At 36.8% G+C, this 26,191-nt stretch overlaps 1 protein-coding gene across 5 annotated transcripts in view; it reads left to right on the forward strand.

The window, feature by feature from the left end:
* The window catches only part of LOC131078302 (tyrosine decarboxylase 2), a 345,647-nt gene that overhangs the window by 313,900 nt on the left and 5,556 nt on the right, over positions 1 to 26,191 (forward strand). For 2 of the 5 annotated variants that reach the window (XM_058015968.2, XM_058015966.2), the window contains exon 13: positions 1,994 to 2,145. The exons of 2 other annotated variants lie outside the window; for them this stretch is intronic. In XM_058015968.2, coding sequence (XP_057871951.1) covers positions 1,994 to 2,145 — 152 coding nt within the window. Of the gene's footprint in view, positions 1 to 1,993; positions 2,146 to 26,191 lie in introns of those variants that run through there. One more of the 5 variants, XR_009113764.2, reaches the window with a different exon arrangement.

Here is a 26,191-nt window from a genome sequence, read left to right on the forward strand (position 1 = left end):
CAATGCACAATGCAAATACAAAAGAAGTACCAGAATAAGCTTGCCATTAATGTCAAAAGATGTTCATATTATAATGTGTCGCCAACATTACATGTCCTCCAACACCCGGAGGTGGTACAATATATGACAGCCGAAGGGGTGCGACACAACCGTCGCAACTCCAACTACCTACCCGTCGGCTAACTAACTGACCGCCGTAACTCATTATTACCGACGACAACATAAACATAATATACCAACATAACATAATGATTATTCCCGTCAACAAGAAGTAGGTTTATACATTGTTGTTTATGATTCAATTTTACAACTAGGGATAAATCTTAAGTGAAATAAAATGTTGCATTATCAGCGAGTCATTTATAGCATCTTTATGCTCTGCTAATGTTATAGAGTCTAAAAAGAAATTATTTCAAGGGATTACATCACTATTGTCATATTTATAGCATGGTATGGAGAGGTTATTCCAGCCAAACAAACTTAACTTAGTGACAATTATTGGGGTTAACATTTGTACATGGTTGTGGGTTTTATATAAATGTTTTTTTTTTTTAATTTAAGTTCCTCCTCAAGCATACCTCTAGGAATAGCCAACTAGTTTTAAGATGAACCTAAAGAATAGGAGAGATTATTCGCTCTCACATCTTAATCATTAACGATCTTGAGTCTCTTGATGAGCCTCTATTCCCCTTCTTGAAGATAAAGCTTTGTCTCTCAAGGTGGAAAAAGCTCTAAGATTTGGGAGATTGGTTTTGGGACCTAACATGAGCAATACATCATAAAGGCTGTGATTACCTTTTTGATCAGATTCAATCCAACTATTGCTACTAGCATGGCAATCTATGCCACCTTACAATATTGGGAATGGACAATGCAAAATCCAGAATGGGCCAAACATGGTTCTCATCATTATTTGGGTTGCTATCAGCCATTATTAAACAAGGCAACAAGGGTATGTGATATTTCCATCATTCTTCATCATCCAAATGCTTCTCCTTCCTATTATAGGTCATTATTTGATTTTTCAGTTTTAAATCAATAGTTTGACAAAATGTTCTCTCTTGAAGGTTGAATAAATGTTTGACAATTATCTAGGTTTGGTAATTTGAAGTTAATAATTGTTTTCTATATCATATTGTAACTATCAGATGGTTTACCACTAGTGTTTGACATTTATTAAGATCTTGACAAATGCACACCAAAGACAATGAGAGAAAGAACATCTGAGTTAGTAGCAGAGATAAGGGTAGCATTGCAGAGAGCCCTAGCCCGTTGCATTACTTTGAGGTTGAGATCCTAGGCTCAGCCCTTAGAATAGTAGGGGTTCTCCCACCCAAACTGTAGCCCCCACCCAAGGGTGTGTGGGGAGTAATTGTCAATGCTTCAATCAGATATAGGATATACAGTTCCAATTCCCTTTATTCAGTTGAAATCCATGACCAGGTGTTCCAAATTGGCTAGATGGTTTACAGCTAAATCTTGCTTTATCATTGTAATAGATCTTGGTTGGTTTATCCATTCGATCCCTCTTTCATTTTCAAAATATTATCTACCATGTTTGGCAAGTATTGCAATTGAGTGAATTAGTATGCCATTTTGGTATTGATGTAATTCCACTTACATTCAACTAGTTTGGTTTGATCAGAATTTGTATTTCACTATCAATCAGTTTGGCTTGGTCAAATCTATGACTTTTCTTACATTGTAATTTGGTCAACTAGCTGTTAATATCTTTTAGATTAATTCTATTGTCCTCATTCTAGTCTCCATATGCTCTCACCTTGCCCACATTGAGAACTTGGTGATTAGGAAGAGCTAGGTTTCGAGTGATCAAAAAAATTTCTTGTGGATTTAAGCTAACACCTTGGAGGGATTATTGCATTAACACACAAAGCAATTTATTTTTTGTAATCTTACTTTAAGGGAAAGTAGTGTTTTTCTAGTGTTGAGCAGCCAAAAGAACAAGATAAATCAAATGTGTCTTTTAAAATAGAAGAAGAAGAAAATGCATGTAACCAAGGATAGGATGAGGAAAAAGAGGATCAAGACGATAATCAAGACAAGAAATATGAAGACAATTCCAATTCAAATAAAGAAAAAGAAGAGTTTCAAACTCCAATTAAGAGTACAAAGGCTAGTTAAAAGGTATAACCCATTTGACTTTCATTGTATATTTTCTTTTCCTTGTACTCATGATGAACTTATTTTTGTGAAGGAAGATCTCTCTTTAAAATAACTTAAGTCTTGGAAAAATCCATGAAAGAGCAAATGATGGCCTTGCACAAATGTAAAACTTTGGACTTGGTTGATCTTTTTAATAGAAGGAAACCTATTGGTTGCAAGTGGATATTTACAATACAAAATCAATGATAAGTTGGATATGTCTAAGGCAAGACTAGTGGCAAAGAGGTATTCTCAAGTTGAGGGAATATTCTTAGGTGAAATCTTTCTCTTGTTGCTAAATTCAATTCAAATAGATTCATATTTTCTATTGTTACTGCTTTGAATTTAGAGGTAGAGAAAATACATGTTGAAACAAATTTTTTGCATGGTATGTAGAGGAAGATATTTATATGTCTCACCTTGAAATTTTCATTAGTAAGGGGAGGAAAAAGAAAGTTTATAAGTTTAAAAAGTCCCTATCTGATCTAAAACAATCTCCTAAGATGTAGTAAGTTAGAAATTTGATTATTATGTGTTGAACCTTGGGTTTGTTCATAGAAGAGTAGGTAGATGATCACTTTGTCATCATTTGTTTGTATGTTGATGATATGTTAACCATTAGGAATAGTTAGGTCATAATAAAATAACTTAAAGACCAGCTTTTTGCACAATTTGACAAAATAATATGTTGAGGTTTTCTTTTGGTAGTGTTTTTTTCATCCAAAATGGCTGGCCCATGTATATGTTGTGATATGTTCTCTTCTAGTCCATCTTCTATCTACTTCTCTTCTTCTAACTTTCATTAAGGCTGTCATGCCCCAATTTTGTATTACTAAAATAGATTAATAAAACAAAACCATACACATCCTAAGGCAATAATGTATATGCCAACCTGACAACAGTAGTATTTAATATTTCTTTTAAATCAATTGTTTGAAAGGTAAATTGGATTAATTGTATCTTAAAGTAATAGTAATGGCATGTCAGATCTGTCTGCCTTTGCAACGATTAATCACTAATAAATGTATAAAAAGGGCATGAAAAGCTGCATTTAGGATTAGAAGATATAATAACTAAAATGTAATACTTGGTAGTCTGTCATATCCCCGTATCAGTAATACTTGATAAATAATAATATTTAATGTCTTGATTAATAATAATATTTAATTACTTTGCTCATTGATGATTGTTTATTCATTAAACTTTCATGTCCCTCCTTGATCGTTATATATATATCCCAAATGAAATAATAAATATATATATCCTAAATGATTATTAATTAATATAATAATTATAAAAAAAAGGATTATTTGAAACTTATTTATTTATTAAATATTAATATTTATTACTTATAATATTTTTGAAATATTATATCATAAACATAATTTATATATTCTTATCTATAAACAAGTGTGATGTCCATATCCAGATACTACAACTCTAGAACCTAACGACTAAAGGAAAGCTCCTTTATAGATAATATAAGGCATCAAGGAACTCATACAAAGACGTGAAGGAGGAAACAATTAAGATAGTCTCATTAAAGATGACTCTGTGATTAATAAAGATTATAGATATGAAGGCACATATAAATATGGACAACAATATATGTTTATAGCCAACTCACGACAAAGCATTCGAGTCTATGGTTAAATTGAGCAATGAAGATATTGACTAGTTGGTTGAAGGAAAAACGATCATACAATGATACTGAGAAAAGGTGATGTAGCTGGGAATTAGCGAATGAATGGTATTGCAGGGTCAAGAGTCAAACATTTGATAATAAGCAAGCGGCAATACACGATTATAAGAACGTTCGGCCTGAAATTAATTACCTCAGATCGGCTGAGGCATACGATGAAGGTGATTATAGATAAGCATCGATTAGGGTAGTGCCGTGGGGAAGAATTAATAAACCATAGATTATTGTGTGATGAGTACGAACAGTAATATGATGAAAGGAATTGCGGTGACTAGTCAAAGGTTACGGAGGATTAAAAGTAACGTAAACAATCAATAAACAAAGCAGCGAATTGACATATAAATTGATTTGTGTTAATAACCAATACTCATGGAAATAGTGCGATTAGAACAAGTAACTAATACACATGTACAAGTGCGGTTAGACAATAGTAATTATTTATGAAGAGATATGATACGACTAGTTGCTTATGGAGTGATGCAACCATTCGAGGTTGCAAGTTATATAATGAGGGAAAAAAAAAGAGAGCGCTAAAGGGGGGGGGATCAGCATAGACAAGTATTGGAACATAGACAGCAATCTAGGGATTGCAATCAATAATCCATATTCAAAATCAGGAATATAATGTGTAATCGGCCCAATGTATCATTATAACTGGAAGTGGATTTTTATTATAAATATTTGAAGACAATTCATATGATCAAATAAAGTTATTGAAATCCTTATTTACACATCATACGTATACCTATTAGAGTTATATGAATATCAGACTTATCTCAAGAACACAAATCAGATCAGATCAGAACTATTATTTAGTTGCAGGCAGTAGCATCTTTGTTCTTTGTGGTATGCGCGGGAATATGCTTAATATATATATGCATAATATATGGAGCCCGATATCATCCTTATGTAGGATTTAATAAACTTAATAATAATAATATAGTTTTAATTATAATAATAAAGTTGCAATTATAATTATTATATAGTGTTAACGATATTATGTGGGAGTATAACTCAGAAATTATTCTTTTAGACTGATCTTCAGCAGACTTATAAAGGAAATTCCCAGATAGGCAAATTACATAATATTAGCATAAGAGTGAAATATATGTAAAGCCAATATATAAGAACATAAGAATGGCAGACCGGATCTGTTATGTGTCAGATCCAGAGAAACGAGACTCGCCCGAAATCGCCCAAACTCGGCGAGTCCGAGTCCGAGTCAGGCCAAACGAGTCCCAGGGGCTCGGACTCGGACTCGGCCGAGTCTGGAGAGTAAACTCGCCAGACTCGGCGAGTCCTGAGCCCCAGACTGGGCTACTAGCTGGGTTAATAAAATGACCAAAAAAAAAACATTTTAAAAAGTTTTTTTGGAAGGGCGAAATTTGACATTTTGGTCTCTCCGTCAGGATTATTTTATGGAATATAACATTTAAGTATAAGTGACATTTCCTTATATCTTTCTTCTTTCTTATACTTTAAGTTATATTCCATATATACTGTCAGGATGTTTGAGAGTGGTTTCGGGCCTCCAGGAGTTATATTGCAAAATCTAGTTTTTGGAGGATTCTTCAGTTTTCCAGACTTAGTCAAATTTCAGGATCAGGACATTCCAGACTTAGCCAAATTTCAGGGCATTTGAAGATCAGGATGACATTCCAGACTTTATCACTCACCAACTTGACCTAGCTTGGACCTTCAAGAATGATACTCACTCACCAAGCAAGACCCAATTAGCAACAAGAGCAAAACCAGGCCCTAAGGAAGACTCTCAAAGAAACCCTAATTCAGACTTGTAATAAGCATTTTTGGCCTCGCGGGGCGCTGCCCCTCGACCTCGCCCTGTATCGGGACAAGGAGTGCACAAGGGGCGCTGCCCCTTGACCCCACCTTGGGGGCGCTGCCCCCAAACCCCTGACGAAAAATATGGGGGAAACTGCGTCGATAGAAGTAGAGAAAATTTAACCTCCGAGTCTGATATTGATTGGATCGACCAGGTAGATATAGAGGTTGAGACTGTAGCCATGGCAGAGGAGGAGCGGAGAGCACGAGCACAGATAGGAGATTCAGAGGCAGATAGTGACACGGATGTTCCTGATGTTGGTGAGCATGGCATGGTGTCACGGGGAGCGGCTATGGCAGTTGAATCATCCAGGACCTACCTTAGACGCCTTCGCAGGGGGCTGGGGCCGGAGAGTGCAGGCTCCTCTGAGCCATAGACTTGTAGTTGTATTTACCTTTGGTATTTGTATGAAACATTTGATGATGATCATATGTTGACATGGATTTTTTATTCCATGAGTTTTGTAATATTGTATACATTTGACAATATTTATATATCTATGTTTGTTATTTTCTTCAGCTACAATTTGCGTTTATGCTTATGTGATTGATGTATACTTGTGTATGTAATCAAATGAGCCGAGTTTGATGATGTTATTGTGTCTTTAAGGTGTATTCAATAAAGGGTGTCTGAAACAAGTTTTAAATATTTAAAAATCTCTAAATTTCTTGAGTTTTTCACTATCCCGAGTCCAGCCGAGTCTGGAGCTAAGTCTGAAGCCGAGTCCGAGTTGGCCTTGCCGAGTCCGAGCCGAGTCCGAGTCCCGTTTCTTTGGTCAGATCTGTCTGCCACATTACTATATTTACTTACTTATGTATCTATATGATTAGAATGATCAATGGGGGATAACATAAAGATGGATAATAATAAATATTAAAATAATAATTATAGTTAATATTAATATAATAAAAAAGTAATTATTAATGATTAAAGTAATAAATATTTATTAAAACACCAAAACAAAGTATTTATTAATTAATTGATAATAATAAGTATTTATTAATTAAAAATTAATAAATGCGTAAATGATTTATAAATCAAAATAGGATTAATTATTTAGTATGGTAAGATAGCTAGTACTTGATAGACTAAAGAAAAGGTAGAACATCCTAGGTTGGATTCATGTTAAGATAGTTTTGTCTATTAATCGATTTAGTTAAGTTATAAATATATTGGAAATCGATTAATTACGGGTAAAACTATCTTGAACCAAGTAGGGGACATTACAAAGGCATACTTTTGTTTATATTAGCAAATTTTCATGACTCTAAGTTGCTCCTATTTGTGGAATAACCATCTTAAAACCAATAGATTTCTTTTCTATTATGACACAATAACATCAACAAATAGAAGCTAATTTGATCACGTACACAAGTATACATCGATCACATAAGTATAAATGCAAATTGTAGTTGAACGAAATAGCACACTTAGATATATAAATATTAACAAACGTATACAACAAATGGAATATGAAATCCATGACATCAAAAGTTCCAAACAAATATCAAAACAATAACTAGAAGTTTATGGCTCAAAGGAGCCTACATCCTTCCTACGAAGGCATCTAAGGTAGGTCCTAGATGATGTAGTAGCCATAATATTTTTTTAACTATGAATATGTAGAGATTTGCAACAAGGGATATGTATTATGTATATTTTTATGATCATGATTCATCATTGGCCTATTACTTGCTTAGACTTATGGTTTGATGGGGGTTTGGGGGCAACACCAAAACAAGGTTGAGGGTAGCACCCTTTGCAGGGGTCTAAGGGTGACAGAGAGAGGTAGAGAAAGGGATAGAGGAAGAGCAATAGGGAGAGAGATAGATCTAGAGTTGAAGGCAAATAAACTGAGTGAGATAGAGGGCGAGAGAATGCTGATAGGAGCATGCTGATTACCGAAATTTCATTGTTTGAAAATTTATAAGATCTTCCAAAACCTAGAATTTACGTTATAACTCCTAGAGATCTGAAACCACTCTGAAACATCCATATAGTCTGATGAAGAGAATGAGACTGACTAGAAGACAAAGATGGGGAATTAAATGTTATAATTCATGGATATTTTGGGGGCATGTCATAAACCAAAAAACCATTGAAATTTTGAGACAATTTTTTTGGGGGTCTGGCTAGATCTAGGTGGACTTGCCTAGACTCAACAAGTCTGGCGAGTTCATCCCAGACTTGGTCTAGTCCAAGTTTAAGCCCCTAGGACTTGCAAGGCTTGACCCGTCTCGCAACTCACTGAGTTTAGGCGAGTTTGTGCGAGTCTCGTTTCTATGACTATAACACAAATCCAGTGTTCCCAAAATTTCCCTACAGACCTCAAAGAAATTGTTGTCTAATATTAATTGATCTATAATTGCTACCATGTAAGCTAGGAACTAGGGAATCAAGAAAAATAATTTATATTCTACTTGGACATCCAAATGTCAATATCAATATGATTAAATTAAAAAGTTGTTTATAAACAAGTGAAATGCTAAACTGATAACAGGCAGAACAAACACAGGATTTTCTTAATAGAAAAACCCTCTAAGGGATACAAAACTTAGTTGATAGGGGCAATTGTTCTTCTACTAAAGTGTATTGCTCAATAGAGAAGTAAAAGTGTATTAAATTCTTTGTCAAGCCCTTCTACTTCAACTCTCTACTTATGGATGATACAACCTTTTTAATACTCCTCTTTGTAGATCGCTATGGATAAATAAAACCCCTTACTCTCCACTCTTTTTATAGCTTTATTGTTTGTTTATCCGTCTTACTAAATTGAATGACTCTCGAATAGAATTGGCAGTGGAAGAGTTGATTGGTGTAATGTCTCACTCTAGATGGAACACTGTCACTGCAACCTGCCTGTTAATTTTAGTTTAATAAACTATAACATCCTATGTTTTTGGTGGTCTTTCAAAACTAGACAGAAGTTGCAGAAATGTGTTTTGATTTGAGTTTGTAGTTTTGAGAGAAAGAACAATTGAATAGCTTTTCAAGTAAAGAAGCAAACAGAAACTAATGAAGAGATTACAACCAAGCTTACAATTTCGATCAGATCGCTGCTGTAAACTATTTCACTAGTTCATAAGACAAAAATACTATTACAAATAAGAGTCTTTCAAATCACAAACACATATACCCAGTAGTTCCTTCTATTAAGGTAGTTAACAAGCTGATTTGAGAGCAAGCACACAACCAAGAAGCTTACTCAAAAAATAAATTACACTCATATAAAAATCAGTCTTCTTCTTCTCCAATCCACTACCACATAAAGGTCTGATATAAGCTCTTGTGCTGGCTAATATACACTGTGACTAGCCCTTGTGTTGGGGCTGTTTAGAAAATCCACAATCCTCAGCTAGTATGGCCTATTATAGGTCTGTTTTACGTGTATTCAACTCTTAATGACTGCTGCGACCCTTGTTTACTGATTGTGTGTGTTGGTGAAGTGATTCTGCTAAAGGATAGCAACTTAGAATGGAGTTTGGGCTGGAAATGACCCTCCAAAGTGCTACAAATGGGGTCAACTAGGCACACAAGCACCTCACTCATCCAGCATCAAATAAACTTAAAACAGCTGATCCAAATGCCTCTCCAAATCTGCTACACACAGGCATGACGTTGCTGATGATAAACTAAACAAAAGATTATACTAAATCTGTTTTTTTTTTTTAGCTTCTTCTACCTAGAAATGATACAGCCACACAAGCAGGTAGCTCACTCAAATTTTGCTGCAAAAACTCCTAAACCTTGATCCAAATGCCTCTCCAAATCTGCTACACACAGGCATGACATTGCTGATGATAAACTAAACAAAAGATTATGCTAAATCTGTATTTTTTTTTTGGGCTTCTTCTACCTAGAAATGATACAGCCACACAAGCAGGTAGCTCACTCAAATTTTGCTGCAAAAACTCCTAAACCTTGATGCACAATGGAGATCCCTGATCTGAAATCTCTCTTGCCATCCTTGGGAGATGTTTCACCCCTGCAAGTAGTTGAATCTTATGGAGGTTATTGTCCCCACAAATTTCTCTCTTGGCTGGTCAAGGAACTTGTTATCACAAAAGCTTGCACCCTTGTTGAGCTATCAACTCAGCAACCTTGTGAAACATGGAAACAACCCTGAAGTGTGGGACCTTGCGCAAGGGGGTTGAATCTCCGGAGAAGGCCGGCTTCCTTCTCGATCCAGGTGCAGGTGTTGAACCAACTCAACACTTCAAAACTTACTCTTGAGCCTATCCTAACAAATTGCAGAGGTAAAGGGGAGAGAGAAATGCTTAAAACAAAAGGAGGTGATGCACCAAGAAGATATTGTTCCTCTCCCTACCCGAAATGACACCAAGAATCAATTGAAATACCCAGGAGATGCACAACCTTTAGTTGTATGAGTAACCCCAATGCATGTATGGAGGTTAGAATTCGCCGAATGTCAAGAGGGGAGAAGGTTTCCCACAAGTCACACTCCGAAATAAATTTAACACAACATATATGAGAGAAGAACCATAAAACATACACCTATGATGAAGGTAACTAAACATACACAGCATACATAAGTTGAAAGAAGGCAAGAATGGTGATTTCAATTAATTATAAGGCCAATGGCCAACTTACAGTTGCAAAATACAAAATAATACAAGAGAAGTGAGAGAGCATAGAATAGCTCAAGCCAGTAGGGAGAGAACTCTTTACAATGAGGCTTAACAGCCTTTATATAGCAAATTGGTTACAAGAGTGATCATGACCCCTGTATGTCAATCTGGGAGTTTAGGGAAGTGCATGCACTTGACTTTTGTACATGCAAGCAACCTTTCCATACTCTGAAAAGGCAACCCTGAGAAGGGTGGCTTGACTGACCTTCCAAAGTCAGAGTATGCAGACATAACATAAGTCACCACAACAAGCATGGCCTAATACCTCTCCTAATGGAAATCCTGCCAAAACATTAAATGCACCCCTGTGGCTCCACAAAAGAAGGTGCATAAGTCACAAAAGCTATCAGAGCATTTAAAGCTTTGAGTGTCGATCACGCCATCCGGAAGTGTTGCTAGCCAGAAAGAAGTCCGAGGACTTCGGAAACTCGGGTTCCCGAAGTGGAGAAGACAAGGAAAGAACTTTGGAACCTCGGGGTTCCAGAGTTCCGAGAAGGAGAAAGGAGAGCAGCAGGAAACTTCGGAACCTTGGGGTTCCGGAGAACTGAAAAAAAAAAGGCTAAGGAAGGAACTTCAGAACCTCAGGGTTCCGGGGTTCTAGGAAAGAAGAAGGGACGCTATAATGTCCCAACTTCGCAAATCTAAGAAAACACGTAAACAATGAATTTTAATGATTGATTAATTCATTTAGGGTGTAATTTGTCTAAATTCATTTGAGTTTATTTGTTATCAATAAGTCAATTCCATATTTAATTCCTAGTGGGATAAAAGGGATAAGCTACCTTAGGATGCCCGTAGCGCTTATCAAGCCCAAGGACGGTACACACCCCCTTGGCCCTCCTGCCAGAAGCCCTTTGTCAACTGCAGTGGGTGGCCTACCTGACAGAGGCCTAGTTCCTGCTATCCCTGTTGCCTAATTCCTCATTTATCTCACCGGGTTTGGATATGCAATTGCTTTATTAATTATCTTGGTAGAGATCATTCCTCTAATTCTTAATTACATAATATGGTTCTTTCTTAATTAGTAGTTGTATAATATTTATTAATTTATGTAATATGTGGAGATGTATTCATATTATATATATATATATATAATTTCATTATCTAATTTCTATATATATAAAGGTGTATCTTAACCATCCTAGAATATAATTATTTTGAATTTGACAGCTACCCAAAATCTATACATTTATGCAATAATACTGATCTATTTTTCAGAATGCAATTTCATTAAATATTATTGTGAATTTAGACAAGGGTCGAAACACTACTTACCTGTATCTCCTGTTGCTGCGTCCCTTTTTCCCGTGTCTCGTGCGTCCCTTCTCTCTATTCTGTTTTCCGCGTGCCTTTCTTACCCCCCACTTCCTTGCCACGAGTTTACTTAAATACCCGCGCGGGGGGGGGGGTCGAGGCGGATGACTGTTCCTGTTGCGGATGCAAGGTGGTGACTGTTCCTGTCACCGTTCCACCCGAACTTTCCTTTTTAGCGCCCAAATGTATAGACGCACCGTTATCATTATAGGGTGTGTTTGTTGGTGAAATACCCTACGATCTCTTAAGTTTAGCGCCTATTACATTAACAGTTCTTTTAATATCGTTTATAATGTATTAAGTTTTTACATTGTATATTTATATTTAAGATTTATGCATCAATAATTAAATAATAACAATGTATTTAAATTGTATATATATATATATATATATATATTTTATTTATTTATTTATTTATTATTTTTTTATATTTACATTTATTTAGTACTCATCTCTAATTATATATTTAGTCAACATCTTTTTATGGTAAAATTAAATCAGGAGTTAACACATGATTATTACATTAATATAAGACAAGGAGTCATTTCTAATTACAGTATAAATGTTATCTTTTATAATTGCAAAAATGTGGGGTTATGACAGCCCTCTCCACTCAAATTTGCTTGTCCTCAAGCAATCTGTGATTAAGACAATTAATGGTCTCATCTCTCTCCCATGTGGCATCTTCCTTGGGAAGGTTCTTCCATTGGACTAAATACTCTGTTATGGTCCTTCTCCTTAATTTCCTTTCTCGCTTGTAAAGGATGAGCTCAGGCTCCAAAATCAACTTCCCTTCGTTATCAAGTGGGGGTAGCTCAGTACAAGGGGAAATGTGTAAACCCAAAACCCTTTTTAGTCGGGATACATGAAATACATTGTGTATTTTACTGTGATCTGGTAGCTCCAATTCATAGGCCACTTCACCTATCCTTCTTAAAATTTTATAAGGACCATAGAATCGTGGTTTCAATTTCTCGGCTCCACTGATTTTAATGGATGACTGCTTATAAGGTTGGAGTCTCAAAAATACCAAGTCTCCTACTTCAAAAGATCTTTCAATCCTTTTTTTGTCTGCATAAAGTTTTTGTTGGTTCTGTGCTTGGTGAAGATTATCTTTAAGGGCATTCATGATATCTATGTTCTGTCGGAGGAAATCTTTTGCACCTGGTACATGACTTTCTGATCGGATGAGATCCCCAAAGGATGTTGCTTCATACCCGTAGAGGGCTTTAAAGGGGCTCATTCGAATGGACATATGATGGGTTGAGTTGTAACAATACTCTCCAAGATGTAGCCATTTTACCCAAGCATTCTGCTGACCTGAAACATAATTCCTTAGATAACCTTCTATCCATTTGTTTACGATTTCTGTTTGCCCATCAGTCTGTGGATGATAACTGGTACTTGGTGTTAGCTCTGTTCCTGATAGTTTGAATAGTTCTTGCCAAAATATGCTAAGAAATCGTCTATCTCTGTCACTCACAATATTCTTGGGTAAACCGTGTAGCTTAAAAATTTCCTTAAAGAAGACGTCGGCCACTTGTGATGCTTCGAAACTTGAAGGAATGGCCTGAAAATGTGCATATTTTGTTAATCTGTCCACTACTACAAAAATGCAATCTTTATTCTGTACCTTTGGAAGTCCTGTTATGAAGTCCATGGATATACTCTCCCACTTTTGATTTGGGATGGGTAGTGGTTGAAGTAATCCTGACGGGAAGGTGTGTTCTTCTTTATTTCTTTGACACACCATGCATTCTTGGGTGTGCTTCAGTACATCTTCCTTCAACCCCTTCCATGAAAATCTTTCCCTGATCTGCTTGTAGGTTTTATAATACCCTTGATGACCAGCTAAAGGAAGGTCATGATAAGTCCTTATAATATCTTCTTTCATATTAGACCCTGATGGAACATAGATTCTGTTTTTGTAGAGGATAAGGTCATCAATTACCCGGTAATTTTCATCTGTTTTCTTCCCATCTAGAATGCTGCTAGAGAATTGGTCTTTGGCATATTCGGTACTTAGAGCTGCTTTCCAATCTATAGATAGGATTGATAAAGACCCCAAGTAAGGTTTCCTTGAGAGAGCATCTGCCACAACATTATATTTCCCTTTCATATACTCTATGTCGAAATTATATGCCTGAAGTTTACTCACCCATTTCTGTTGTCTATCATTCAAATCTTTTTGATTTAGAAAAAACTTCAAGCTGTTATGATCAGTTTTAACTATAAACTTCCCACATATCAGGTATTGTCTGAACTTCTCTAATGCATGCATAATAGCTAGCATTTCTTTATCATAAACTGAATAGGTTCTTTCTGTGTCTCTAAGTTTCCTGCTTTCAAAGGCTATGGGATGTTTCTTTTGCATTAAGACAGCTCCAATGCCTTCTCCTGAGGCATCACAATAAAGCTCAAAAGGTGCTGAAAAGTCCGGAATTGCTAAGACTGGGCAAGAGCTCATTACCTCTTTAAGTTTTTCAAATGCGGATTGGGCTTCTTCTGACCATAAGAATGCTCCCTTCTTAGTTAAATTTGTTAAGGGGGAAGTTAGTTTTGAAAATCCTTTAACAAATCTTCTATAGTAACTGCATAAACCTAGGAAACCTCTGAGATGAGTGAGGGTTCGGGGCTGTGGCCAATTTTTGATGGCTTCAATTTTTTCTTCATCCACCTTAACTCCATGGGTGCTGATCTTATGACCAAGATACAAAATTTATTCCATTCCAAACTCACATTTTGACATTTTGGCAAAAAGAGAATGTTGTTCAAGTAGGCCCAAAATTTCATCTATATGTCTCAAGTGTGCTTCCCAAGTTTTGCTGTAAATCAATATATCATCAAAGAATACTAACAGGAACTTTCTTAATTGTCCCCTAAAGATGTGGTTCATGCATGACTGGAAAGTGGCAGGGGCATTTGTAAGGCCGAATGGAAGGACCAGAAACTCAAAGTGGCCATAGTGGCATCGGAAAGCTATTTTGGGAACATCTTCCTTCCTCAATCTTATTTGATGGTATCCTGATCTCAAATCTATTTTTGAAAAGTATACTGCTCCATGTAATTCATCTATAAGTTCGTCCACCCTAGGGATCAGGTATCGGTTCTTTATAGTCTTCTTATTGAGTGCTCTATAATCAATGCACATCCGCATGGTCCCATCCTTCTTTTTTACCAATACAACAGAGGAGGCGAAAGGACTGGAGCTAGGTTGAATGTGCCCCATTTCTAGAAGTTCTTTGATAGCTTTCTCAATTTCTTCCTTATAGCCCCTTGGATGGCGATAAGGGGTGGTGATTACTGGTTTTGCACCTTCTTCAAGTTCAATAGTGTGTTCAAATCCTCTCTTGGGTGGCAGTCCTTTTGGGATGTCTTCAAACACCCTTTTATGTTTTCTAATAATGGGTTTAATATCAACATGAATGGCTTCCCCTTGGTTTGAATTTTGGTCTAGTATCATGCATTGGGCAGCCCACTCTCCTTGACTACGTCTAAAAATCCTTTCCATTCTTTTGGAGGTTACCATTCTGGTTGTGTCATCATGCAGCCCTTGGATTAACACTTCCTGTCCATTTTGAGTGAAACATAGTTCCAATTTGGGGTGATCGAGATAGAATCTTCCCAAGGAATGTATCCAAGGAATTCCTAGGATTACATCTGAATCCCCTAACTCGACCACGTAGAAATCTTCTTTGGTAGGGTGTTTCCCTAATGTTATGCTTAATTGAAGGGTTTTTTGGTTACATGAGGAAGTGGATCCGTCGTCAAGGGCTACTTGGAAACCCTTAAACTCTTGTGTTGTCAGCTTCAATCTCTTAACTAAGCTTTTATCAATAAAGTTGTGGGTAGCCCCACTATCCAGTAGTGCAATTACCCTCTGTCCTTTGATCGCACTTTTGATTCTAAAGGGATGGTGTTTTGAGGCTACGGAAATTGCTGCTAATGATACTTGCACCTCTTCGGTAATTTTTTCTCTTTTGCTTGGGGGTTCATTGAGTTCTTCTTCTTCATCACTAGATAAGGCTTCCAAGTTATGGGCTTGGCTCTTCCTCCCACATATGTGTCCCGGTTGCCACTTTTCTTTGCACTTAAAACAGAGATTTTTTTTCTTAAGCATATCTCTTTCATTTCCCTCTTTGCAACTGTGACCATATTCCCATTTCTCATGACAATGGTAACATACGTTCTTTCTCTTAAGCTCTTCTCTTTCTTTAAAGGTGTTTCCCTTCCTAGGCCATTCTTTAGTATGTGTATTTTTAGTGAATGTTTTGGAGGGTTTCTCCCAAGTTGAAGTGTCTTCTAGGCCCAAAGCTTTATCTATGGCATCGTCTAGGGTAGGGGGTTTTAATGCTCTCATCAATCCTTTAATGGAGTCTTTGAGTCCCTCCACAAAAAGATATGTGAGCCTGTCCTCATCCACCCCTAAGACCCTTACAGAAATTTTTTGAAATTCAGTGATGTATTCCTCCACTGTTCCCCTTTGTCTTAAGAGGGTTAATTCTTTGAAATCTTTTTGTGGGTGTTTCCTCTCAAATCTCTTAATGAGTTTCTGGGTGAACTCGTCATATGTTGTTATACCATCATGACCTTGTGTGAGGGTGCCATGATACCACCACTCATGGGCTAAACCTTCTAGGTGTAAAATGGCAAATTGGACTGCATCATCTTCTGTCATGGGGCTGAGATTTAAATATGTATTTAGTTTTTGTATCCATGCTTGAGCTGATATTTTTCCGGAGCCATCAAAGTTAGGTATTGATAGTTTATTTACTTTGTGTTTTAGATCCCTGCTGAATGGTTTTCTCCTAGGGGTCTCATTTTTCTTTGCTTCACAAAACTCCCTAAAAGATACAACTTCTCTTACTTCTGGCCCTAATCTAGCATAGGCCATGGCCATTTCTTCTGTGTTATTCATGGAGGAGTTATTTGTTTCTTCCCTATTATTTCCCTCTCTAGGTAGGAAATTGGGTTTTTGTATCCTGGAGCTGGAAGATGTGTTATGAGTGTTTTCAGAATGATTAGAGTTTTCTTCTCTGCCATTGGAATGATTTCTAAGAGTGTTCATGGTGGTATTCATATCTTGTAAGGCTTGAAGCAAAGGCTGACTTGTTTTTTCATTTTGCTCCATTAGAGCTTGAGTTTTTCTATCATTGTTTTCCATGAATGTTCTAAGTTCATTTTCCAATGGTTCACCCATGTGGTTACTACTTCCTCTGGTTCTCCTTTGATAAGTTTGCATTAACAACCCTTAACAGGATGGCAGAATCAGGCTCTGATACCAATTGTAATGTCCCAACTTCGCAAATCTAAGAAAACATGTAAACAATGAATTTTAATGATTGATTAATTCATTTAGGGTGTAATTTGTCTAAATTCATTTGAGTTTATTTGTTATCAATAAGTCAATTCCATATTTAATTCCTAGTGGGATAAAAGGGATAAGCTACCTTAGGATGCCCGTAGCGCTTATCAGGCCCAAGGACGGTACACACCCCCTTGGCCCTCCTGCCAGAAGCCCTTTGTCAACTGCAGTGGGTGGCCTACCTGACAGAGGCCTAGTTCCTGCTATCCCTGTTGCCTAATTCCTCATTTATCTCACCGGGTTTGGATATGCAATTGCTTTATTAATTATCTTGGTAGAGATCATTCCTCTAATTCTTAATTACATAATATGGTTCTTTCTTAATTAGTAGTTGTATAATATTTATTAATTTATGTAATATGTGGAGATGTATTCATATTATATATATATATATATATATAATTTCATTATCTAATTTCTATATATATAAAGGTGTATCTTAACCATCCTAGAATATAATTATTTTGAATTTGACAGCTACCCAAAATCTATACATTTATGCAATAATACTGATCTATTTTTCAGAATGCAATTTCATTAAATATTATTGTGAATTTAGACAAGGGTCGAAACACTACTTACCTGTATCTCCTGTTGCTGCGTCCCTTTTTCCCGTGTCTCGTGCGTCCCTTCTCTCTATTCTGTTTTCTGCGTGCCTTTCTTACCCCCCACTTCCTTGCCACGAGTTTACTTAAATACCCGCGTGGGGGGGGGTCGAGGCGGACCATCGTGACTGTTGCGGATGCAAGGTGGTGACTGTTCCTGTCACCGTTCCACCCGAACTTTCCTTTTTAGCGCCCAAATGTATAGACGCACCGTTATCATTATAGGGTGTGTTTGTTGGTGAAATACCCTGCGATCTCTTAAGTTTAGCACCTATTACATTAAGGGTTCTTTTAATATCGTTTATAATGTATTAAGTTTTTACATTGTATATTTATATTTAAGATTTATGCATCAATAATTAAATAATAACAATGTATTTAAATTGTATATATATATATATTTTTTATTTATTTATTTATTTATTATTTTTTTATATTTACATTTATTTAGTACTCATCTCTAATTATATATTTAGTCAACATCTTTTTATGGTAAAATTAAATCAGGAGTTAACACATGATTATTACATTAATATAAGACAAGGAGTCATTTCTGATTACAGTATAAATGTTATCTTTTATAATTGCAAAAATGTGGGGTTATGACAGACGCAAAGGAAGATAACTTCGGAACCTCGAGGTTCCGGAGTTCCGGAGAAAGGAAGGAAGAAAGGCTAGGAAAGGAACTTCGGAACCTCGGGGTTCCGAAGTTCTAGGGAACTAAGAAGGAGGCAAGGAAAAGGCGAAACCTAGCAAAGGAACTTCGGAACCTCGGGGTTCCGGAATTCCGAGGAAGGGAAGGAGAAGAGAAAGAAAGGGAGGAACTTTGGAACCTCGGGGTTCCGGAGTTCCGGGAAAAGAAAGGAGAGGCGGCAAAGGAAAGGAACTTCGGAACCTCGGGGTTCCGGAGTTCCGAGGAAAGAAGAAAACGAAGAGGGAACAGGTTCTGAAGTTCCGGAGAAGGAAAAAGAGAGAAGGCAAAAAGAAGGAACTTCGGAACCTCGGGGTTCCGAAGTTCCGGGGAAGGAAGAAAAGGCCAAGGGAGGAACTTCGTCCGTACAAGGCGACACCTCACACTTCATGATTCTTCTGCTTTCTCCTTGATCAACTAGGGCAGTGCTGGTCCATGGATCGTATCTTTGATCGGTTCTTACTGATGGACCAAGGGTGTCATAAAATGACAACAAAACCCACTATAAAGCAGAAATATTTCTTCATAACATGACCCACAAATGAAGTCCTCAAGTCATTATATTACCATCTCCACTTTGGATGCCCTAATTAGGGTTGAAACCCTAACACCTCATGTAATTTCCCCACTTTGAAATAGAATTTAATGGTAAATAATAATAATAAAATTAAAATTAAATTTAAAATATAAAAGAATATAATTAAATATAACTTAATTAAGTTAATGAATGGTCAAAAGATTGTCTTCGGACATGTAGTGTCGCGGTTAAAACACTTCGTTGGTGAAGTGACCACCATGGTTCAAATCCCTGTTGGGCCTTTGTGCTCGCAAGGCCTTGTGCCTCCGTTGGGTCGTTGTGCTCGCGGATTTGAACAAGTGAAGTGTGGGGATGAGGTCCCCCGTTTGTGGCCTCACTGGTTCATAGCTCCAGGTCAAAAGCGTTTACCAAAAAAAAAGAAAAAATAGTCAAAAGACATGAAATGAAAAGTTGTGACTCCCTTAAAAATGAGATATAAAAGGGTGAAGAGAACCGCCTTTGAGGGGGATAATTTGGGGAATCAGATGTGCAGATCTGATTTAAATAAAACTACAGATCTGATTGTGGAAGCTGTGTCCCTTTCAAAGGGCAGAAATAATAAGAGTTGCACTCTTTCAAAGGGTGCTAATGATGAAAGGGTGTGTCTTTTTCCAAAGGGCATACATGATGAAGAGAGGTGACTTCTCCTTCTCATTGAGAGATATAAAGGAAAGGAATCAAAGCATCCATTGAGAACACCATCGATCAGATCAGATTAGAACTGTTATGAAGTTATAGACCGTCTCCATACTGAAACAAAGGCATATATAAGGCTCATGCATAGGATGATCTAAAAACGACGAGCACTATACAAAACAGCCCATTTAATTATTGCAGAGCAGCAATACCAATCCAGGCAAAGCTCTTATTATACGTCAATGCAGTGTTAGCATGTTAGCAAATGGATTAATGAAATGATAAGAATTGTGTTTACATTAACAAGTATTATTAATAATCCTTGATCAGGGGTGATAATCAGCAGTAAATTAATTAGTTAAGGCAAAAGACATGATATGAGGAGTCACCACCTTTGCAAGGATAGTGACTGTTTGGAAAGACGTAACATTCCATGCAAATCGAGGGATTATATATAGCCTGACAACCACTCAAAGGAAAGGCATCGAACAATGCTGGAAGAGGTGAACATAATAAAGAGATTGAATCTCAAACCATTGTTAAGATAAGACTATATTATGGTATGAAGTTGTGTGCATATTTTTGATAATATTCTTTGCATACTATTATTGATAGCAGATCATTGTTATGATCATTCACTGCATGTATTCCCCAATCTGCTCATTTCTGACTAATATTGTGTGATCTATTATGATCAATATGATGGTATGATAATGTTAAACTAAGGGTACTTGTAACCCCTACAAGACTTATAAATTGCAAACTCATTGCTTAATGTATGTGGGAGCCTCTCTTAGGTATGCCACTCCATAGTGGATGCCTAACCCCTGCCACATGGAGCCAAGAGGGATGAAGCATTTGCTCTTGGGCTTAAGAGAGGAGGTGGTTGTGATAAGGGGGAATGGTGATAGGACACCTCACTGGGTATGCCACTCCATGATGGATTCTTAACACCTGCCACATGGAACCAAGAGGGATGTAGCATCTGATCTTGGGCCTAGGGTGGAGGGTCTCTTGGACACCCTATCCAGCTAGCCTACCCTAGTGCACTAAAAATTGGATAAAAAAAAATTGCAACTAACCTACAATCTGATTTTATTTAACAAATATAATACTAATTTAATACATTAAAGAATTGTATCACTCAATCTACTTCATTTGTATATGTTTCAATTTATAAGTATTACTTCATGTGTTCTCTAATTTTGGTTTGCAGGCAAACAATATACAAAGGTACTACCATAAACTTAATCACCTCTTTTAGATTTGGGCAAATTTAGGTTAATTTAAAGTATAACTAATTAGGGGACATTCTAGTGGTATTAGAGCATGATCTTGCCAGCGTGTAGGGGAAAGATAAACCAGTCAATGTATTCTAGCCAATTAGAAGGGTCTAACAATGTGTATATTCATGGGCAAATTTAGGTTAATTTAAAGTATAACTAATTAGGGGACATTCTAGTGGTATTAGAGCATGATCTTGCCAGCGTGTAGGGGAAAGATAAACCAGTCAATTTATTCTAGCCAATTAGAAGGGTCTAACAATGTGTATATTCATGGGCAAATTTAGGTTAATTTAAAGTATAACTAATTAGGGGACATTCTAGTGGTATTAGAGCATGATCCTGCCAGCGTGCAGGGGAAAGATAAACCAGTCAATGTATTCTAGTGTAATGGACACCCTAGAATGCCCAAAAACTAAACCAGCCGCGAATAGGAATTTGGTCAAACAGTTTGCAGCCAACTCCTTATTTCACCGTTTAATGTTTAAACCTCTTATGGCTTCAGAAATGAAATGCTTGTTTGTTTTTATGTCTTTGCATAGATTTGAAATCACATAACATGAACAAGAAGGAAACTACAATAATATGCAAACTGAAGATTGAACTACTGCTGATAAGATGTTATTTTCAGAATCAATAAAATCAAATACATGGCAGATTATCAACTCACTAATTATTCCAGCATTATTGACATAATACTCCAGCAATCATTTTCAATCTTGCTGCTACAGTGACATGAATAGTACCTGCGTGAATAGTACCCATGTGAATAGTGTTGCGGCAATATTAATTTGTCTTCAATAGGTCCAATATCTTCATAAAATCATCTCCTCAAAATGGCATAAGCATCGGACAAGTAGGGAAGAAGATATGAACAAACATTAAATCTGCCTATAGCTAGAAATGCATCCAATCTGCCTGATAATGAAGCTGATAGCAATGGATTCCAAAGGCCAAACCCCAGGGGAATGACGTCTAGAATGTCACAAGAGAGGATAGACGTCCTCTAATGCCAAGAACGGATCTGCAACTCACACATACCAATTCTTCTCATATTCAACATGCTAAATGAAGCCACAAAAGCTTCCTTTTATTCTTTCTCCAAGGGACGACCCAACTCACTTGAGCAATGTGGGATAAAAGATGTGCAATATAAAACATATTAAAATATTCACTTATGTCTCCCTTGGGTGCCCCTTTGATTTGCACACATCCCCATAAAATAAATATTAAAGTAACACTTTAATATTTTACAATTAAATTAAATGTTACTTTAATAACACTTCAGGCATTAAAATATATTAGCAATCGGACTCCGAATAGCGCGAGTGATAGCTCGTTGGAAAGCTCTCGCCGAGGAGTATCGAATCCAATCACCAAAACTAGCCTCCGTTGTGTCTTGCCGACTTACTAAAAATAGTAAGTATGCCTGAAACTAAGTAAATCAACTCCGTTTTGGCCCATACTGGAAATGACTAGGCCAAAACACTCCAGGATCCCCTTAAACCCTTCGTTAGCCCTCGAGACCATGTATAGATAGGCTAACGCACATACACTTGGTCAACTGCTAAAGTGGGGACATTACATCTAGCCAATTAGAAGGGTCTAACAATGTGTATATTCATGGGTACACTTCGAGTATGCTTCGTGTCTTCATACATTCATGTGTATACTCCGTGTTTTCAAGTGTATGCTCTGTGTTTTTCGCTATAGTTTTAGTTAATGTATAATATAAGAATAACATGAGTGAACCAAAAGGGATATGAAGGTCATACATGTGTGTCATGCTTCTAATCCTCTTCTCAATGAATGAGGATTTCATCTTTGTTTGTCTCAAGGAAACAACCAAACATAGTTCTTACAATTGCAATTTATGAGAGAAAACTTGTTTTAATACTATAAATCTTTAGGGGTTAGTTAGGAATCCTTGCATTGGGGAAATTTAGTTAAAATGATCATTGCTTGAGGACAAGCAATCTTTAGTGGGGCGGACTATACTGTCCCCACTTTGAAGTAGAATTTAATGGTAAATAATAATAATAAAAATAAAAATTTAAAAGAATATCCCTCAAAAATGAGATATAAAAGGGTGAAGAGAACCTCATTTGAGGGGGATAATTTGGGGAATCAGATGTGTAGATCTGATTTAAATAAAACTACAGATATGATTGTGGAAAGTTGTCTCTTTCAAAGGGCAGAAATAATTAAGAGTTGCAATCTTTCCAAGGGTGCTAATGATGAAAGGGTGTGTCTTTTGCCAAAGGGCACACATGATGAAGAGAGGTGACCCCTCTTCCTCATTGAGAGATATAAAGGAAAGGAATCAAAGCATCCAGTGAGAACACCGTCGATCAGATCAGATCAGATCAGAACTGTTATCAAGTTATAGACCGTCTGCATACTCAAGCAAAGGCATATATAAGGCTGATGCATAGGATGGTCTAAAAACAATGAGCACTATACAAAAAGGCGCATTTAATTATTGCAGAGTGGTGATACCAATCCAGGCAGAGATCTTATTATACTTCAATGCAGTATTAGCATGCTAGCAAATGGATTAATGAAACAATAAGAATTGTGTTTACATTAACAAGTATTATTAATAATCCTTGATCAGGTGCGATAATCAGCAGTAGATTAATTAGTTAAGGCAAAAGACATGATATGAGGAGTCACCACCTTTGCAAGGATAATGGCTGTTTGGAAAGATGTAACATTCCATGCAAATCGAGGGTTTATATACAACATAACAACCACTTAAAGGAAAGGCATCAAACAATGCTGGAAGAGGTGAACATAATAAAGAGATCAAATCTATTACTATTGTTAAGATAAGACTATATTCTGGTATGAAGTTCTGTACATATTTCTGATAATATTCTCTGCATACTATTATTGATAGCAGATCGTTGTTATGATCATTCACTGCATGTATTCTCCAATCTGCTCATTTCTGACTCATAATGTGTGATCTATTATGATCAATATGATGGTATAATAATGTTAAACTAAGGGAACTTGTAACCCCTACAAGACTTATAAATTGCAAACTCATTGCTTAATGTACGTGGGACCCTCTCTTAGGTACACCGTACGCCACTCCATAGTAGATGCCTAACCCCTGCCACATAGAGCCAAGAGGGATGAAGCATCTACTCTTCGGCTTAAGAGAGGAAGTGGTTGTGATGAGGGGGAACGGTGATAGGACACCTCACTGGGTACGCCACTCCATGATGGATGCTTAACATCTGCCACATGGAGCCAAGAGGGATGTAGCATCTGCTCTTGGGCCTCGGGTGAAGGGTCTCTTGGACACCCTATCCAGCTAGCCTACCCTAGTGCACTAAAATTTGGATAATAAAGAATGGCAACTAACCTACAATCTGATTTTATTTAACAAATATAATACTAATGGTAATTAATACATTAAATAATTGTATCACTCAATCTAATTCATTTGTATATGTTTCAATTTGTTATTTCATGTGTTCTCTAATTTTGTGTTGTGGGAAAACAGTTTACAAAGGTACCGGGAAAACAGTTAACAAAGGTACTACCATAAACTTAATCACCTATTTTAGATTTGGGCAAATTTAGGTTAATTTAAAGTATAACTAATTAGGGGACATTACTCCTTAATGGAATTTAATAAGATGGATTACTTTATGTTTATTTCTCACTTAACCTCTCTTTCACTTAGGATGCACAACCTTATATTTAATATTATATACTTTTTCTTTTATGTCCAAGTCTTTTATCTCTCACTTTCCCTTTCACTCTCTCACTAGAATAGATACTAAGGAAGAGTGAGAACTTAATATTATAAGTGTATTTTAGGTGGCCCAAGGGGAAAATTACGAAGTCCAATGCTAACTTGGATTAGGTGATTATGCTTAATGCCTCGCCAAGTCCAAAATAAAATTTCCTGATTAGTTCTCGTGTTGACCAACCTGCTTGAGTCCTCTATCCAACCTGTTAGTCTACGAGGACATAATAATAGACTAACCTTATATTGAATTTGGGTCTAAGTGGAAGGGGACATTACAGTCCGCCCTCCCCAAGATTGCTTTTCCCCAAGCAATTCTAGTGCAAATCCATACTCATTTGCTTGAACCCAACTGAGACCGAAAATGATCCCAAGGTGCCAAACCATCCTTAGGAATACTCCACCACGCTGACTATGCACCACTCGTTCAGAATCATAAACTTATTATGTTCTATCTACTACCATGTGCCATAGCCCGGCTGAAATATTAGTATGTGTAGCTCAAGGCCAAGTATCCTAACAATATCCCCATGCTTGAGATCATGGGTCAGCTGAAACTTCATATCCCAAAGTCCATGCCAAACAAAACCAATTGCCCCAATGACATGGGCCATAAAACTTGAAAGAAAGGCAGCCCTATACCCTTCTAAAGAGTTATCAACATAAATGGATTGTATCATACCATAAGACAATCCCTCAAGCTTTTTGTGAATGATCAAACCTGCTAATTCTAAGTTATAAAAATCTTCTACTTTTTCTGGAATGACATTAGGGACCGATTCATTAAGTATAGGCAATATCCAATCAGAATTTTCTAAACCATACCCCTTTTCTTGTTCCCACATCTCAAGGGATTTAACCCTTGTCTGCTCCCTCCCTACACCTTCTTCTCTTGGAAGGAATAGTGATCAAACATTGGTTTCTCTTGGCTCTTTAGTTTGATCCATCAAATTGCATCGTTCCTTGATCCCTTGGAGGTGTTGTTTTGCTTGAGCAGCCAACAACTTTGCCTTTCTAGCTCTTTGTATTCATCCATCACACATATCTTGGGTCATCTTAACACCTTCCATGGCATGATGTGCAAAATCAAACCTGTTGTGAAGTAGATCTAAACCCAAAGTATCATGAATAATCCTTGAATCTTGAGAGTCGTCATCAGGAGACTCGGTATCAGTTATATTTTCATGTTTTAGGACTGGTATTTGCTGATTGTAAACTATATTGTCATGGGGAAGTTGTTCAACAATATTTATGAATTCAACCTCTTGTTTCTGCTAAATGGTTGTCATGGGTATAATCATATGTGCTGCTGTCCATTCTTCTTGGTAATGCTTAGGAAGATGCTCTATCTGTCTAAATGAAGCTACGCATGATCCCCCATTTAACATTCGTCTAAGTACATACTTCCTCATGTTTACCCCAAACTTCATCTCCATGGTTCGTAAGTTGAGGTAAAACTCACCGATAGCATGAAGCCATTTCATGCCTAGGACCATATCCATCTCTCCTAGGCTAACCACATAATAATCTGCTTGAAACTCATAATCACTCAATTGAATGGTTAGGTTGGGAATCCTTCTAGTGCAATTAAGGATGA

Source organism: Cryptomeria japonica, chromosome 5, assembly GCF_030272615.1.
Source record: "Cryptomeria japonica chromosome 5, Sugi_1.0, whole genome shotgun sequence".
Taxonomy (NCBI): Eukaryota; Viridiplantae; Streptophyta; class Pinopsida; order Cupressales; family Cupressaceae; genus Cryptomeria; species Cryptomeria japonica.